Genomic DNA, 17,177 nt, shown 5'->3' with positions numbered 1-17,177 from the left:
ACTGGGTTTTTCTAAGATTGATTTCTTTTTTCATCCCCTGTTATATGAAAGAGCTATTCTATTGAAATATATATGTAATCTAGCCTAAAAAAAAATTAACCTACAGTGAAGAAACTAATTGTGTTGGAGACTGAAGAGTCACCTTGCTGGCTAGATTTAACTGTATGGCCATTGATTCACTTTCTATGCAAATAAAAAAATTTCCCCTAACATTTTTTAAGATTAAAATATAAATAAAAAGTAATCCTGTGTTAAAATAAGTTTCAAATGTGTGACGTATGTGAGTACATATAACATTTTGTATCATGATATATGAAGAAACTTTTTTCAGACTTTCACATCAATTTATTTGTATTAATTATCTATATGAAGTCAATTTATAAATTAAACTTAATTATTAATATTAAAATAAGTTTTTTTAAAATAAGGTACTTATCCCTGCCCTCTCTTTTGAAAACCCTCTCATAAAAACATGAAAAGCCCAATAGAACCCAGAAAAGCCCAATAAAACCCACCCGGGTTGGGTTTTTCTACAAAAACCCGGGTTTTTTACAACCCTGCCTTATACATTATGCTCTGCCCCCATTGATAATTTGAGGACTGCCCAAATTCAGATCTATGAGTAACTAACTTTCTAGGAAGCAAACATGGCTCATACACATTATAGACCCTTGACTGACTTCTGGTTGTTACAGCAGTGCTTTACTTTATATCGTTTATGAGTCTGCACTTCTACTTAAACCCTTGGAGGCCAAGTTTGCTACGCTTGTTAATTAGATACTAGTGTGTTTTAATCAAACTTTGAGTCAACAGTGGTACTCTTTTTTAAATTAAAGTTTTATTTAAGAAGGAAATAAACCGATCACCTTAGTGCATATTACCATTAGAACTTTATAATCACAGGCTTTAATTTTTATGTTTTGTTAGGCATTAGTCAATTTTTATATTGCCTTACATCTCAAATTGAAATAATATTAACATTTCTCTTGTAAAAGATGAAAAAAGAAAAACAACCTTAAAATAAAAATGTCCTTAAAATTTTAATGCTATATATTATAGCTACCTCAAATTTTGGATGCAGTTGATTGCTTTTCACATCTCCTCAAAGATTTTTGTTTTACGAAATGCACCTAATTTGTAATCAAGTTACACATTACCAATGATTTCCATAAATCGCCTAAATGATATTTTTCTCAGTGGTTCACAAACTGTGCCTGTGATGTAATTCCATAAACATAAATCATGTGATGTAATGTTCAGGGATCTTTATGGTCATGTTCGTCTTTGAACTCAAGCCACTGTTTATGATTGACTAAGACATAACATCTTGGATTTAAAAATTGCATATGTGGAGCGTGAAACTATAAAATGTGTGAAACAAACATGACTGTAGAATAGATGTTTTCCACACATTTTTCAGAAACGTTGAGCATTATTTACATTTATTACATATTATAATGTGCATAATATTTGTGAAAATATAAACCTATTTAAAATTCAGTTATTGAACTGTGATAAACTTTCATTATGATTCATTAATGTATTCTTAAATAAAATATTCTTATATTATATATTCTTATATAAATTATTAATATTTTGTTACTCATCATATATGCCATATTATCCTTCACAGATACAAGATCAAAAGTTATTACACTCTTGGAATTTAGAACACCCTCACTTTTTTTCATCTGCTGCTGTATATTGTTCTGAAGATGATTCCTTATATTGTATAGTTAATAATAATGTAAGTCTGTTTGAGATGAAGTTATTTAATTTAAGTAATAGGTATAAAATGATGTATGATTATCTGATAATTAAAAACCTTTTTTTTGTTTGTTTTTTTGTATATTTAAGCTTAATTATTTTTCTACTTCTTTAACTTTAATTTTATGAAGCGCTTTCTAAAGAGATATGCAGTTTTAGATTTGGAAACTATCTCTTATGAAAATTATGTTGATTAATTATTTAAAGGTACTCATATCTTTATTGAAAATTCTTCAATATTTTTTGATATTTTTACTGCCTGTATTATTTTGTTCCAATCAAACATTTCTTTGGCTTTTTATTAGTTGATACTCTTATTTTATTTATTACCAATTGTTCTTATCAATATATAATTATTAACAGTTTTCAGCAACTGTTTTATGTTTGATTTCATTAAAATGAATCTATCTAGCTGAAGAGCTTCAAGTTTTGAATCATTAACCTCACCATTAAAAACATTTATCTTTTAAAACTTCTAAACAAGCCACAGTTTTAAGCCATTGAAAAGCAAAATCTGGAGATGAAAAAAAAATCATTAATGAAAAGTGCAATTATATATTATACGGTAAAAGTTTGGCTATCGAAAGTGTGCAGATTCTGAACATGGGAAAATTCAGGATAGTTGAGCATCAAAGATATTGCTCAAAGTATTTGATAAATGTTTTGATATCACTTCATTTTCTGATGGAAAAATTGCTGTGCCTTGAAAAAAGAAATTATTGCAATCATCACTTTATAAGTAATAATAATGAAAAGAGACTATAATAGTTGTCCTTTAAATTATGAAAGAAAGAAATAGAAAGAAAGGCTGAAGTTACCTTTGTTAAAATAATGCTAGGGAATAATCTAAAGAAATCTTATTGAATTACCATTTTTTATTTTTACCACTAAATATATGGGTGTTTTATACCACTTTATTTAATGAAAAAAGTATTAAGTCATAATTAAATTGCCAGAAAGAAAAGTTAACTGAAATTGCAAAAAAAGATAACACAAACACGGAAGTGTTATAATGGTATATAAGAATTACTGGTTATAGAAAAATATTAAAGATAGGTAAATAAAAGACACAAACAGTTAAAAAAAAAAAAGCATAAATGAAGAAAAAGAAAATCCATTTCTTTTCATTAAAGGATTTTTTTTCCTAACAAATTGTGTATATTGAATGCATAATTATCAATCTGAAGTAAAAACATTAAAGACAATGTAATTTTTTGTTGTGACAATTTAATCCATGATTACAGTTGAGCTTAAAAGTAAGCCAAGTAAGATTATTAAAAAAAGTTTTACAAGTATATGAGAAAATGTGACTCGGAATAATAAATAGTAGTAAAAAAAAAGATGTGTTCTTAAATATATATTAAAACTTAATTAGTTTTTAACTTTTCAGACATTGCTCAAGTGGTCACCTGATGATGAAACTCTGAATAATGGCTCCGAATTTCAGGTAAAGTTGTCTAACCTTTGAGATGTTTTCCTTTTGATTAATTTCCTTCTTTTATCATGAATGTCTAAAATTATATTTTTTTTCTCTGTGTTTGGTTTTTTTGATGTATACCTTTCAATCGTAAAATTATTTTTTGTTTTGTATACAACGTATCTTTTTGTCTATGGGTTGTTTCATATCTTATAATGCAATACATTTTATTGAATTGAATTTTCTCGGCAAATAATAAAAATAGTTGTAACAGAAAATAATTTTTTTATAACTTCAAGGAAAATCCATTTCCATATAATATAATTAATATTCATTATCAAAAATACATTACAAAAAAATCTTCAAGAAAAATAATCAATAACTCATAATTTCTGTAGAGCTGGGAGTTTTTTCCTCTGTTTAAACTTATAGTGCATTCTATAACAATGTTTATTTTCATTTGCTGCTACATAAAAAATGAATCTTTGTGCTTAATATTAATTTTTCTTGGATAACAAATTTTAAATTCAACTGAACTTTGAAATTAATAGATATTGAATATTAAACCTAATTTTTGGTTTACGACTACTAATGCTCAATTCCGTAGCCTTGTAATTTTTGAACCAAATTCAGCAAACAAAGGCAATCCTGGATTAAGTATTGGGAGAAATTTGTATTTGTTGAGGTCTTTTTGTTAGACCAAATCCGAGTTTGTGTTACATTGCAAGGAAAACCTTCCATGGTTAGCCTGATAGCAAGGGGGCTCTAACCTATGATGGGTCTTCCACTGAGGATATTTTATGTTGACACTATGGTCAGTGCTAGCAGAATTAGTTTCAAGCAGCCATCGCTGGGAATCTACCCCGCCACCTCATTGGCTCTATTCCCTGAACCACCACGGCTCATATGAAAATGATTATAGCCATACAATTTTTTTTTTATGTTTATGAAATTTTTATTATAATAGCTTTTTATTTATTTATTTCAGTTTCAAGAGCCTGTGTTTTCTGTGATACCCTTAAGAAAGCATAAACCAATAGTTTTGTTTTCATCTGGAAAAGTTCTGTTAACAGAACTTCTATATGTTTCTTTGGATCCTATAGGAAAGGCATTTATATCCGAGGATGAAGAACTACTGTGGGCCGACGGTATCGAGATTCCTTCAGAAACTAAAATCTTTTGCCTTACTCTACCAAAAGATGTATGTTTAATGTCATCAATGATTTCATATATTTTATCGAGCACATAATTTTTTGCTATAAACTTTATTATAAGTTATACAGTGAAATTTTACCTTACTGTACTTTTTAAACAGATACCTCGTATTACAAATGTATATTTAGCTCTCTAACAACCTTCAATATATTAAACATTATAGTGCCATTCTTAAAAACAAACATTCACTTAACTATATCTAAACAACTGTTTAAATATCTTTCGTTTTACTCTACTTAAAGAATTTGATATTATTTAAGATCTCATATATTTTATCAGGTTCATAATTTCTTACCTCATGCTTAGCAATATACAGTGAAGTTCTACCTTACAGCTAATTCTCAAAGCAGACACCTCACACTACAGATTCTTGCCTTCCGTTCTTTAAAGAGAGCACTTGACTAGATGTTGACAGCATTTTGCATCATAAAATACTCTTTAACAGCCACATTTTTATAAACTATTTTTTACAAGTGTAATTTCACACTTTCTTATGATAAAAATGAGGTGATACAAGAATTGTAATGTTACTTATAAATTTTGTGTGCTTATATCGAAATACTGCTGAGTTAACACTCAAATTCGATTTAATATAAAATTCTCTTGTTACTTCTAAACTCTTTAAGAAGAAGGAGCTTTTTAATTAAAATTGTTAAAGAAAAGCTTTTACTCTATGTTATTTTTCCTTCTGCATCTGGAGCATTTTACTTATTTCTCAAAATACATTTGACTGAAAAAGAAAGAATATCAAGCTTATTCAGTTAACAGGAGGTCACTATATCATGACTGCATAAAATTAGTGCAAATATTTTCTTACATTTCATAAATACTGGGTTTGTTTTAGCGAAAACATTCTGCAATCTAAATAGAACTGTGAAACTGGCTAATACAATTTTTTTTTTATGTCAATACAGTAAAAGTGTTAGTTAACAGGGGTCTGTCCAAGCCGAATTTACTACCTTTAGAGGTACCTTCACAAATTCAGTTTTAGGTAAAATGGTAGTTTCACAAATTCGACTTCGGGAAAAACGGTAGTTTCACAAAATACTTTTTCTTAAAATTTTATTTTTGTATCCCTTAAGAAACGATAAATCTATATTTTTACCATGTTTTTGTGTTGATTTTTTAATATAATTTTTAATTTTTCACAAATTATGCCTAAATTTTCACAAACTGGTTACCTTTCAGAAAAACCTAGACAGACCCCTGTTTAATCTATTACATTAAAGGTTAAAAATGCTTTTAAATTTTTAAGGTGACATCTTTTAATATTGCACATGAACTTTAGACATTCATTCAGTGAGTTTTCAGGATTAAAACTTTGCTTCTCGAGAATGATGTCATGAAATTAGAACACTTTATTCTCTAGCCTTTAGAATTACATCATGATTATTAGTTATTGTAAAAGAAAAGTCTTTATGAGATCTTGAATGATTTAAATATCACCCAGAGATCAAGCAAAACTAAAATAGAAAAAATTTGAATAATACCACATGTTTTGACTCTGAAATAAATCATCTCTTACAACACTTCACAAAAAGAGTGAATAGAGTTTTCATAGAAGATAAATATGATTGATGCATGTATTGAACTTTTTGAAAAGAAAATTCAAGATGTATCAATAATGGTTTAAATAGTTTTTTTGAGACTTTTGTTACTGAATAACTTGTTGATGGAAAAATGTTAGTTTGAAAGCACAATGTTTTATACCTGTTTCGGTGTGATTTTTCGAGAATTGAGAAAAAAATTTGTAGGTGTGCTTGACAACATCAGGCTCCCTTAAGATTTTATGCTGCTCTGAGTTAATTATTCTCCCTGAGCTGTTTACCTGAGTTCCATCTCAAATACTTCATAGTACCCTTCCTTCAAAAACTGCAATCGCCTCCTTGTCAATGCCCAGGTCAATAATTCCACTGTCCAAAAATTAGACGAGTATTAAGAATAAGATGCACTTAACTATTCAGAGGGCACTCTTTTAAGAATGTCCTCTTGAACAGGCATTTTCCTTGGTTTTGGAAATGTCTATTAAACTGAATAAATAATCAGTATGAAGAAATTAATGCAATGTAGTGTTTTAACCAAAAAAAAAAATCTTATTAAATGTATCTTTTTTTGGAATCTGCAGGATATTTTTGTTTATTTATCTTAGGTTTTATCATCTTACTTTGTTTATTTTTAGTTATTCTTTCAAACTGAAAAGTAACTATATTATGCAGACGTGCCAACTCTCCCGCATTTTGCGGGAGTCTCCCGAATTTTGAGTTATTCTCCCGCCCTCCGGAATTGATTTGAAAAACTCCCGAATTTTACTGCGATCGACGGCCAAACTCAAAATTACCTAATTTTTCCGCGAGTGCGAAGGTAAGTTTTTCTTTCAGCTTGAATTCCATCCCCTCTTATCAAACTACCATCTGCCTGAAGCGTAGCTGAACATGCTTTATTTTCCCCCCTCTTCAACGTTACCTCTAAAAACACTCCTATTTCACCCGCCCCCTTCCACTGGGGGCGGGTGAAATCTTCCTCTTCTTTCGTGTGGAGTTGAATGCAATGNGTAGTTTCACAAAATACTTTTTCTTAAAATTTTATTTTTGTATCCCTTAAGAAACGATAAATCTATATTTTTACCATGTTTTTGTGTTGATTTTTTAATTTAATTTTTAATTTTTTACAAATTATGCCTAAATTTTCACAAACTGGGTACCTTTCAGAAAAACCTAGACAGACCCCTGTTTAATCTATTGCATTAAAGGTTAAAAATGCTTTTAAATTTTTAAGGTGACATCTTTTAATATTGCACATAAATTTTAGACATTCATTCAGTGAGTTTTACGGATTAAAACTTTGCTTCTCGAGAATGATATCATGAAATTAGAACACTTTGTTCTCTAGCCTTTAGAATTACATCATGATTATTAGTTATTGTAAAAAAAAGTCTTTATGAGATCTTGAATGATTTCACTATCACCCAGAGAACAAGCAAAACTAAAATAGAAAAAATTTGAATAATACCACATGTTTTAACTCTAAAATAAACCATCTCTTACAACACTTCACAAAATGAGTGAATTCAGTTTTCATGGAAGATAAATATGATTTGGATGTATTGAACGTTTTGAAAAGAAATTTTAAAAGTTATAAATATACAGAAAACTTCAATTTCTCACGAATGGTTCAAAATCCATATTTCCCGATTCCTTCCAACGTAGGTTATGCCCAGGACCTCCTATGTTTAGAATAGGTAGTCCTGTCACTCTTTCTTTATTCATAGAGAATTCAAGATGTATAAATAGTGGTTTAAATAGTTTTTTTGAGACTTTCGTTATTGATTAACTTGTTGATGGAAAAATGTTAGATTGAAAGCACAATGCCTTATACCTGTTTCGGTGTGATTTTTCGAGAATTGTAAAAAAAATTAGTAGGTGTGCTTGACAACATCAAGCTCCCTTAAGATTTTATGCTGCTCTGAGTTAGTTCTTCTCCCTGAGCTGTTTACCTGAGTTCCATCTCAAATACTTCATAGTACCCTTCCTTCAAAAACTGCAATTGCCTCCTTGTCAATGCCTTGTAATTCCACTGTCCAAAAATTAGACGAGTATTAAGAATAAGATACTCTTAACTATACAGAGGGCACTATTTTAAAAATGTCCTCTTGAACAGACATTTTCCTTTGTTTTGGAATCGTCTATTAAACTGAATAAATAATCAGTATGAAGAAATTAATGCAAAGTAGTGTTTTAACCAAAAAAACAATCTTATTAAATGTATCTTTTTTTGGAATCAGCAAGATATTTTTGTTTATTCATTTTAGGTTTTATCATCTTACTTTGTTTATTTTTAGTTATTCTTTCAGACTGAAAAGTAACTATATTATGTATCCTTAGAAATAAAATGTTATGCTAAATATATTGCATTCTATACCATAAAACTTTCTGCCTCTCGTGCATTTTTAAGGTGCATATATGAATGTCTAAAGCATAAATTATTTAGGAATATAATAATTTGTCACGAAACATTTTTTTGTGCATTGTTTAAACAAAAAGCAATCTTGTTTAAATAATATGTTTAATCAGGAATTAAAATATAGATTTCTTACATAGTTTTAAAATATTGATAATTTGATTAAGTTAAATAGTCTTTTAATATTATTAGAAATTGAGTGTTGAAATCATGAATTTAATTTTGTTAAATAAGCAAACTAATTTAATTCGAATCTGGTGCACATATATTCTGTGACTGTCAATTTGTTTGTAATATATGCAATTTCAATTCAGATATAATTTCGTCCTTTTTCATTTAAATTTTCTGTATCTTTTTGTATAAATAAGAGTGGGGTCAGAATAAATTCACAGATTCAGGACTTCTTGAAGAAGTTTATTGTTATTGAACATGGTGTTATTGTTTAATCTAAAAATAATTTTGCCAAATCTTTCTTTCCCTGAATGTAAATGCTATTTTACTGTAATATTGCCCTTATATACAAATAATGATACCTCTTAATAATTTATTTTTTAGTCAACATCTTACAAATTTCATAGCTTTTCTATTAGAAAAGGAAAAGCTGCTGATTACACTTCTAAATTATTGGAAAATGGTCAACTTATATTGAAGAGTTGGTGCTTTGATCACTACAATACTGCTTTTATAACTATTTGTAAGTACTATTTTTAAATGTTTTATTTCTCCTCTCTCTTTATGATTGAACGATAGCTTTTATAGAAAATTATGTTTTTCATTATTCAACCAATTGAATCAAATGATTTCATAAATTAAAACCAACTTTTACTGGTCTCTTTCAAAGGTTGCCTTGAAACTTCATAAATCCATTTTTCTACCAAAAAGGAAAAGATATTTTAAGAAATTACATAATTTACGAAATTCTTTGCTGTTTCGTCTGGCTATGTTTTGAATAATAGCATTTACTCCCTGATCTGTTATAATCGTATTTAGTTGCAATGTTTTCACATGCTAGTGACAGCGTCTGGTTTTTTTTTGTAAAATGTCATGTTTTAATATAATTATGGCTTTCTAATATCTACCTCGGGTATCATTTTATCTTAATGGAAAGGCATTGCTTTTAATTTATTTTGAAATGATTTTTTGCAGAAACAACATTTAATAATAACTGCATGTGATGAAAATACTTTTTGTGTACTGTGTTGAGCCACTTATTAGTATGAACTTTGCTTTGTATAAGTGTCGTGTTGAAACAATTTTTGCAGAAAAGGAACTCAATAGCAATTTGGGAGGAAAAGACAGAGAATGGATTTGTAGTTTTGTCAACACTCGGAGCAGTGTTGGTTTGGTTTAGTTGTAAAATGTATGTGCACTGCCATATGCATGAATGAACTTTCTAATTTATTACTATTGGTCTCTGATATCATTTTATCTTAACTGGCTGTAAGGTCATGAACTTGACGTTCTTGTTCTTTCCAAATGCCTTATTTCTCTTCCACAGAGTAGTTTGTAATTCGCCTGAAACATAGAGGTAATGCTTCTTTTTGTGCTAAATTTAAATCAGTAGTAGATCATACCTTTACACTTAATCATTAATTATTTGATTATTATTTTATAATAGCCCAACAGTTGGATATTAGTGTAGCACAGCAGTTTTCAGCATTTTTAATTGTGAAAACCACATGTTTTGTAAAAAAAAAAAAAAATTTTATTGAGGACCACTAAACTATTAAATATACAAACAAAAATTATAGTGACAGATAGACGCCTATTATGTAAGTATGACGAATATATATATATAGAAAGAGAGAGTGAGATGTATATATATACATACAAACAGAGGTTGGACAAAATAATAGAAACACTTCCATACTTACTCTTTTTTTTTTTCTTCATATTTCTCAAAAAATACTTATTTAATTATTTTTAAAGTGTTTAGGTCACATGATTTCTGAAACATGTCAATAAAATTTAAAGCTTTAATAAATTATGCTCAAAATTTCGTAAACCAATTTCAAAGACTTTACATTAACCTAAATAATGGTCATAGTGTTTTGCAGTGGAATGTGAAGTTCATAGTGATAGTAAACCTTGCCGATAGGTCAAACTGTTTACTTCTTCTTTTTTACGACAAGTATTTTTATTGCTGTAGGGTCTGATGGAACTGTTCATACTCACCCTGTGCACAATCTAACACCATCTTTGTTACTTCAACACAAAAGTATCAAGGATCCTCATAAACTTGCAATTAGTGTTATCAATGCTGATCATATTGCTATAGCTGTAAATGATAGTAAGAAAAAAGGTATAATTTCTTGACATATTATTCTTTATTATATTTTATCAAGAAATAAACAGTTAATAAACATATCTTTATTGTAGAAACTAAATTAGAAATGTGGGATGTAAAGTTCACTTCCCTGAAAGCTAAAAAAACTCTGAAGACCTCACCTGCAGAACACTATCAAGTACGTATTACATAAGTATTATAAATAATTTACTCGAAATAACAATTCTTAAATATTCTTTGCTTGATCTTGGAAGGTAATTTTTATCCGCCCTCCCTAAATCTGCATTAGATGAAAGGTGAGGAGAAATTAGGTAGACATGCTTTTTTAAATGTAATGCAATTGCAAAATCAATAAAACTTTGTGATACTATAAATCTAATATATTGAACTATTACTGTGAACAAAAATTTTTTCATTATGTTTCTCATGTATTGCAACTTAAATTTGAATTGAATTGAAGATTTCTAAGAATTGAAGAACCTAAAATCCACCTTGATTGTATATAACAAGGGTGGCCAAGCTCCTTAATAGTAGAGCTACTTTTCAAAATTTGAAATTTTTTGCAAGCCGCAGTTAAATATGTATTTAAAAGGTATGCAGAAAATATATTAATTTTTTTTTACAAGAATCATATTTATGGAAAACTTATAAATAAAGTAACAAAATATGTGTATTGAATTTAAATATTAAAAATTAGACACATTTATTTTACTTCTCTTGATATTTCATTAAAATTTAGTGAATAATTGGTGACAGCACTTCTCAGTAATTCTTTGAGATGCTGGTTAGNTATTTTTATTGCTGTAGGGTCTGATGGAACTGTTCATACTCACCCTGTACACAGTCTAACACCATCTTTGTTACTTCAACACAAAAGCATCAAAAATCCTCATAAACTTGCAATTAGTGTTATCAATGCTGATCATATTGCTATAGCTGTAAATGATAGTAAGAAAAAAGGTATAATTTCTTGACATATTATTCTTTATTTTATTTTATGAAAAAATAAACAGTTAATAAAGATATCTTATTTGTAGAGACTAAATTAGAAATGTGGGATGTAAAGTTCACTTCCCTGAAAGCTGAAAAAACTCTGAAGACCTCACCTGCAGAATACTATCAAGTATGTATTATATAAGTATTATAAATAATTTACTCAAAATAACAATTCTTAAATCTTTGCTTAATGCTGGAAGGTAATTTTTATTCGCCCTCACTAAATCTGCATTAGATGAGAGGTGAGGAAAAATTAGGCAAACATGCTTTTTTAATTGTAATGCAATTGCAAAATCAATAAAACTTTGTGATACTATAAATCTAATATATTGAACTATTACTGTGGACAATAATTTTTTTATTATGTTTCTCATGTATTGCAACTTAAATTTGGATTGAATTGAAGATTTCTAAGAATTGAAGAACCTAAAATCCACCTTGATTGTATATAACAAGGGTGGCCAAGCTCCTTAATAGTAGAGCTACTTTTCAAAATTTGAAATTTTTTGCAAGCCGCAGTTAAATATGTATTTAAAAGGTATGCAGAAAATATATTAATTTTTTTTTACAAGAATCATATTTATGGAAAACTTATAAATAAAGTAACAAAATATGTGTATTGAATTTAAATATTAAAAATTAGACACATTTATTTTACTTCTCTTGATATTTCATTAAAATTTAGTGAATAATTGGTGACAGCACTTCTCAGTAATTCTTTGAGATGCTGGTTAGTTAATACTGATCGGTGTTTGGATTTGACGATTTTTAAAGCGAAATAAAATGATTCACATAAGTACGTTGTTCTGAATATTAAAGTAATTCGACAAGCAGCTTTTTCTAATTCAGGATGCTTCGATTCTGGTACAAATTTCCAAAATTCGGAAATCAACGTCAACTTATATTTTAATTGTAGAGCTTGATCTTCTTGCATCTCTATTAATTCTAATTATTCAGGTGCTTTTTGGGTCATAATTATATTAGAAATGGAAAACTCACCTTGAATTATGTTAATTTTAAATGGATTCAGAAAAATATTAAAATATAATAGCACAAAAATGAAATGGGAACTCGGGTACATTTATCGAGAGCCACAAATAATCCTTCAAAGAGCCGCAGGTTGGCCACCTCTGGTATATAGAAACATGTTTCAAAACATACCTGGCACTACCCCAACAATTTCAATGTCCAGAAATGTTACGGCTAACTAAGCTTAAGAAGTCAATGTTCTTTTTAAGATGTAATACAAAACCAATAAAACTTTATTGCTATACTATTATTCAAATGTTAATTAACTTTCAAGTGTTAATTAATTAGACATTTGTGTATTGTTTTTCCTGTAGTTTTCTTTTTGCAAATCTATATTTGTATTGGATGTTTCACAAATTATGTCTAAAATTTCTCAAAATAGGTACCTTTGAGAAAAAACTTGGTCAGACCCCTGATGCAATAAACTCTGTAAATTTCATCTTTAAAAGAGATTTTCACAAGCATATGTGAATCCAAAAACACTTCCAACTAATTGTACTGGATGTTTTAAGTTGTAATATCTCTTGATTATAATATAAACGATGTAAAAAAAAAATTATGGGGATGCAAAAATGTATTTAGTTTTAATTGTTGCACTGCAACGTCCTTGTTGAAATTTTAAGGGACACAATTTATGCCAACATGGAAGGGGTCTGAAAAACGATTATCAAATGCTGTTATAAATTTCTATGCTTCATTAATATGGTTTACTTTTTCAATCATTTAAGAAATAAAAAATGTTCATGAAATTCTAGTGTGGATGTTGGCACCAATATTTATAAAGAAGATTTCATACCTACCGATTCTCCTGTTTTTTAACAAAGACTCCTGTATTTTACGACTATCTCCCATTTAACCATATGTTCTCAAATGTCTCCGTATTTTCTGGAAACAATTTTTAGAAAAATTGTTGATAAAATATTTGCTAGTGGCAAAAATATTATTGCCAGTAATGAAGTTCCTGCTCTACCGCTCCGACCGAGCCGGATGTAGTGAGAATTCTCCTATGAGTCTTTTATTCAGTGAATCCTTTTTTTTTTTTCTCCGATACATAGCTTCGTTATTTAACAGCTAGGAATCTGGCTGAAACTTCGTTTGTTTGCATTGTGTTTTTACCATTCTGTTTCCGTTTTCAGAATAATTTATTGTGGGTTTCAATTAGGCAACTAGAAAATAAACTGTATAAAAATAAAGTACAGATGTTACACTAGGTATCCTATGAATTTCGCATATCAATGCAGAGTAGGAGAGAATTTTTTCTTAAGACAAAAAAATTTTTGCTCCTAATTTCACTCATTTTTTTCTGATGAAAAACTTGAAAGCTTACTTTTGCTGATAAGTTCCATTGTTCCAGTAAACAGCATTTATTCCAATGCTGAAAAGCATTGGAATAAATGTTATTTACTATACATAGATATTGCTTGAACTTAAAAATTTTGTTTATCAAACAGGTTAACAGTGACGTGATTAATGCTACTATTAAAAAAGGATAACGTTTACATTTCTCACAAATTAAAATCTTTTTCTATAGCTTATCACGCTGGATTCAAGTTTATTCTTGCAACTGGATGAAATCTTAATTGAAATACCTTTTAATATTGACAAGTCAACCTTAGCTGCTGCTCTTGGGAAATCTTCTGATATTCTTTCAAAGACGGAGTACAGGTGGAATGCTTCAACTCTCGCAACTGAAATAGAAAAGCAGTCTGATGATGCAATGGACATTGATTGCAGTTCTAATAAAGAAGTAAATATTAAATATATTTTATTAGATTTTGGATTAGAAATATTTAGCTCTTGACCTAAATTATAGGTTCCCCTGTTTTTTGGAGTAACTTTCTCATTCTTATGCTATTTTTAGAGCTTTTGAAATGTGTAGTTGTCGCTTAAAGAAAATTTCCCTAATGGTTGGCACTGAACTATTGCGTTCTTCGCCACATAAGATGCTGAAAATATTGCTGGAGATGAGCAACAATATCCACATAACACATACTCACTCATAGGGTGGGCCATAGGCAGGCAACACACAGAGATAATTGGCTTTGCTATCAGACACCCTGACCTTTCAAGCACCTGGCCAGCTTGTCAAAAATATAAAAATTCTGTGACAGACAGAATTTTTTCTATGGTTTTTTTAGGGGTCCCTAAATCCTAATTTTTGGGATGTTTCCTAAGTTCCTGAAGAATGTAAATATAAATATTTACATTAAGGACGTTTTTTTTTACTACAGTATTTTTTGGTAGTAACGGCGTGGCCTATCTTTAATTAAAAGTTAGCCAATCTGACAATTTAATTTTACCACGGATTTCGCTCTAGAATATTAATCAAAAAGATATTTTTACAAAAATTTTATAAAATGGCGTATCAATTTTCTCTTTAAAATGATATATTTTTCTCATTTTTTGCTAATATTTTTTATTAAAATCTGGTGAGTTAGATAAGTTTATGATTGACGATGTGATGTACAATGTCAACCACAAATGTGTAACGAAATCCAATTCTCAACTTTATCACACGTTTTATCCTTTGTCACGTCATCAATACACAGTATTTCGCTTCCATTTCTATCCTTTTAACTGCAGCCAATTAGCTGTTTCTACTTTCTTTTTACATGACATTGGTGCTTCTAAAGATGGCTAAGGGGATAGAGCGTTTGCTTTACAATGAGGTGAACTGGGTTCGAATCCCACCGGTGTCTTGTTGGATACGAATCCACATCTGACTTGCACCAACCATAGTGCTGATGTGAAATATCCTCAGTGGTAGACAGATCATTGGTTAGAGTCCCCTTGCCGTAAGGCTAACTATGGGAGGTTCTTGTGATCTTCCTCTCCTTGTAATGCAAATGCTGGTTAGCTCCATCAGAATGTCCTACATGAAGGCAAATTTCTCCCAATATGTGATCCAAGAATTCCATTGTCTTCTGGATTGGGTTCAAAATTACAAGGCTACGTAGTTGAACATTAGTAGTCATAAACCCGAAAATTGGGTTGGCTGTTCAACGACTGTTATATATGAAGAAATAAAGTTGCGTGTATGATTTTGAGTTCAAAAAATTTTTGAATATGCTTGCGTCTGTTTCTTCTTTTTTTTGTGCTTAAATTACCTGGTTTCTTCTTAATAATGGTTGAAATTGGTAGTGTAGTGGGCCTTTTCTGCTGAAAACTACTGTATTTAAAAAATTGAAATGAGAAATATGCCATATAAATAAGTATGTAACTCTCAACAAAATTGTGAGCTCTCAGCATCAAAATAATCTAAAAATGACTATAAATTTCTTCCAGATATCTTCTATGATTTTCTTTCTTCCTTTCTTTTCTTTTTTTCTTCAGCTCTCCGTATTTTTCAAGTTTTTATTTTCATTTTCTTGTTCATAAGTATGGAGAGAATAAGATATTTCTTATCATATTTTAGGCCTTAAAAATGATCAGCCGAAAAAATGCAATTGAGAAAATGGATACAGGTGAAATAGCCAATGAAATTGAAATATTAGCAAACCGGTAAGTTTAGTTGATAATTATAACTTTTAAAAAGATTGCTCTTTTATGACTTTGTAGTTAGTTTAATTATTTATTTCAGGTTTATAAATGAAGGCTCTATGTTTAAGACAAACAACAGAGAATCAGATCTATTCAATTTGCTTTGTTTTGCTCTAAGGTTTGTTGTTTTCATTTGAAACTTATATTTGTATTATTAATACAGAGCTCATTCTAGGCAGAAAAAAGAGCAGGGTGCAAAAGTTTAAAAAAAGGGCATTATTATTCTAAAAAGGCAATAATTTCTTTCAATGGGCTTTACACATACAATTAAAAAACATTGTCAATTAGTAAAAGATTTTTTTTTTCTTTACTTTACTAAAAGTAGGAAAGCAATTATATTAATTACTAATTTTTATCAATAAATTAACATATATAATGAGTTAATGGGTAGTAATTTATTTAGTAGCTTAGTAATTTATTTAAAATGCATGCATATATTAATAAAATAATAAATGTATGTTTTTAAGTTTTTGTAGTTATGATTTAATAATTAAAATGATTAATAATTAGGATTTAATGGTAGTGGAAGTAACTGCAAACTTTCAATGACAAGTGCAACAAGGGGTGTGATGGCTATTTTTCCTTTCCCATATAAATGTATTCCTATGTATTGACAGCAATGACAAACTAAATGAAGAGAGTTGAAAGTAACAAAAGTTTAAGAAATCCATAGAGAGTTTGGGGGAAAAAACAAAGAAAGGGCAAAAAGGTTATGGAGTCTATTATATCAGGGCACTAATTTACTTTAAGGGGGGGGCAACAGGGTGGATTCTTTTAACTAAAAAGGCAGCAGGGTGCTGCGCCCTGTTTACCCTGCCTAGAATGAGCTCTGATTAATATGATTCTATTTAAATTAATACTTCTTGGAGAAGACAATGCTATGAATAATTTTCATGATATGAAAATTATTCAGGAACACTCTAAATAAATGAATTTCATTGCAATGAATATCTTGATATATATATATAT

General features: G+C 29.1%; 1 protein-coding gene across 2 annotated transcripts in view; it reads left to right on the top strand.

Moving 5' to 3' along the window:
* Window positions 1-17,177, top strand: part of LOC107457447 (nucleolar protein 11) — a 27,278-nt gene that overhangs the window by 3,855 nt on the left and 6,246 nt on the right. The window contains exons 3-10 of one of the 2 annotated variants that reach the window (XM_043046696.2): window positions 3,158-3,214; window positions 4,173-4,385; window positions 8,912-9,050; window positions 10,506-10,658; window positions 10,736-10,821; window positions 14,200-14,415; window positions 16,084-16,169; window positions 16,249-16,326. In XM_043046696.2, the coding sequence (XP_042902630.1) occupies window positions 3,158-3,214; window positions 4,173-4,385; window positions 8,912-9,050; window positions 10,506-10,658; window positions 10,736-10,821; window positions 14,200-14,415; window positions 16,084-16,169; window positions 16,249-16,326 (1,028 nt within the window). Of the gene's footprint in view, window positions 1-3,157; window positions 3,215-4,172; window positions 4,386-8,911; window positions 9,051-10,505; window positions 10,659-10,735; window positions 10,822-11,450; window positions 11,604-11,680; window positions 11,767-14,199; window positions 14,416-16,083; window positions 16,170-16,248; window positions 16,327-17,177 lie in introns of both variants that reach the window. The other variant, XM_043046697.2, reaches the window with a different exon arrangement.

This window comes from Parasteatoda tepidariorum, chromosome 2, assembly GCF_043381705.1.
Source record: "Parasteatoda tepidariorum isolate YZ-2023 chromosome 2, CAS_Ptep_4.0, whole genome shotgun sequence".
Lineage (NCBI taxonomy): Eukaryota > Metazoa > Arthropoda > Arachnida > Araneae > Theridiidae > Parasteatoda > Parasteatoda tepidariorum.
This window is presented reverse-complemented; position numbering and strand designations above follow the sequence as displayed.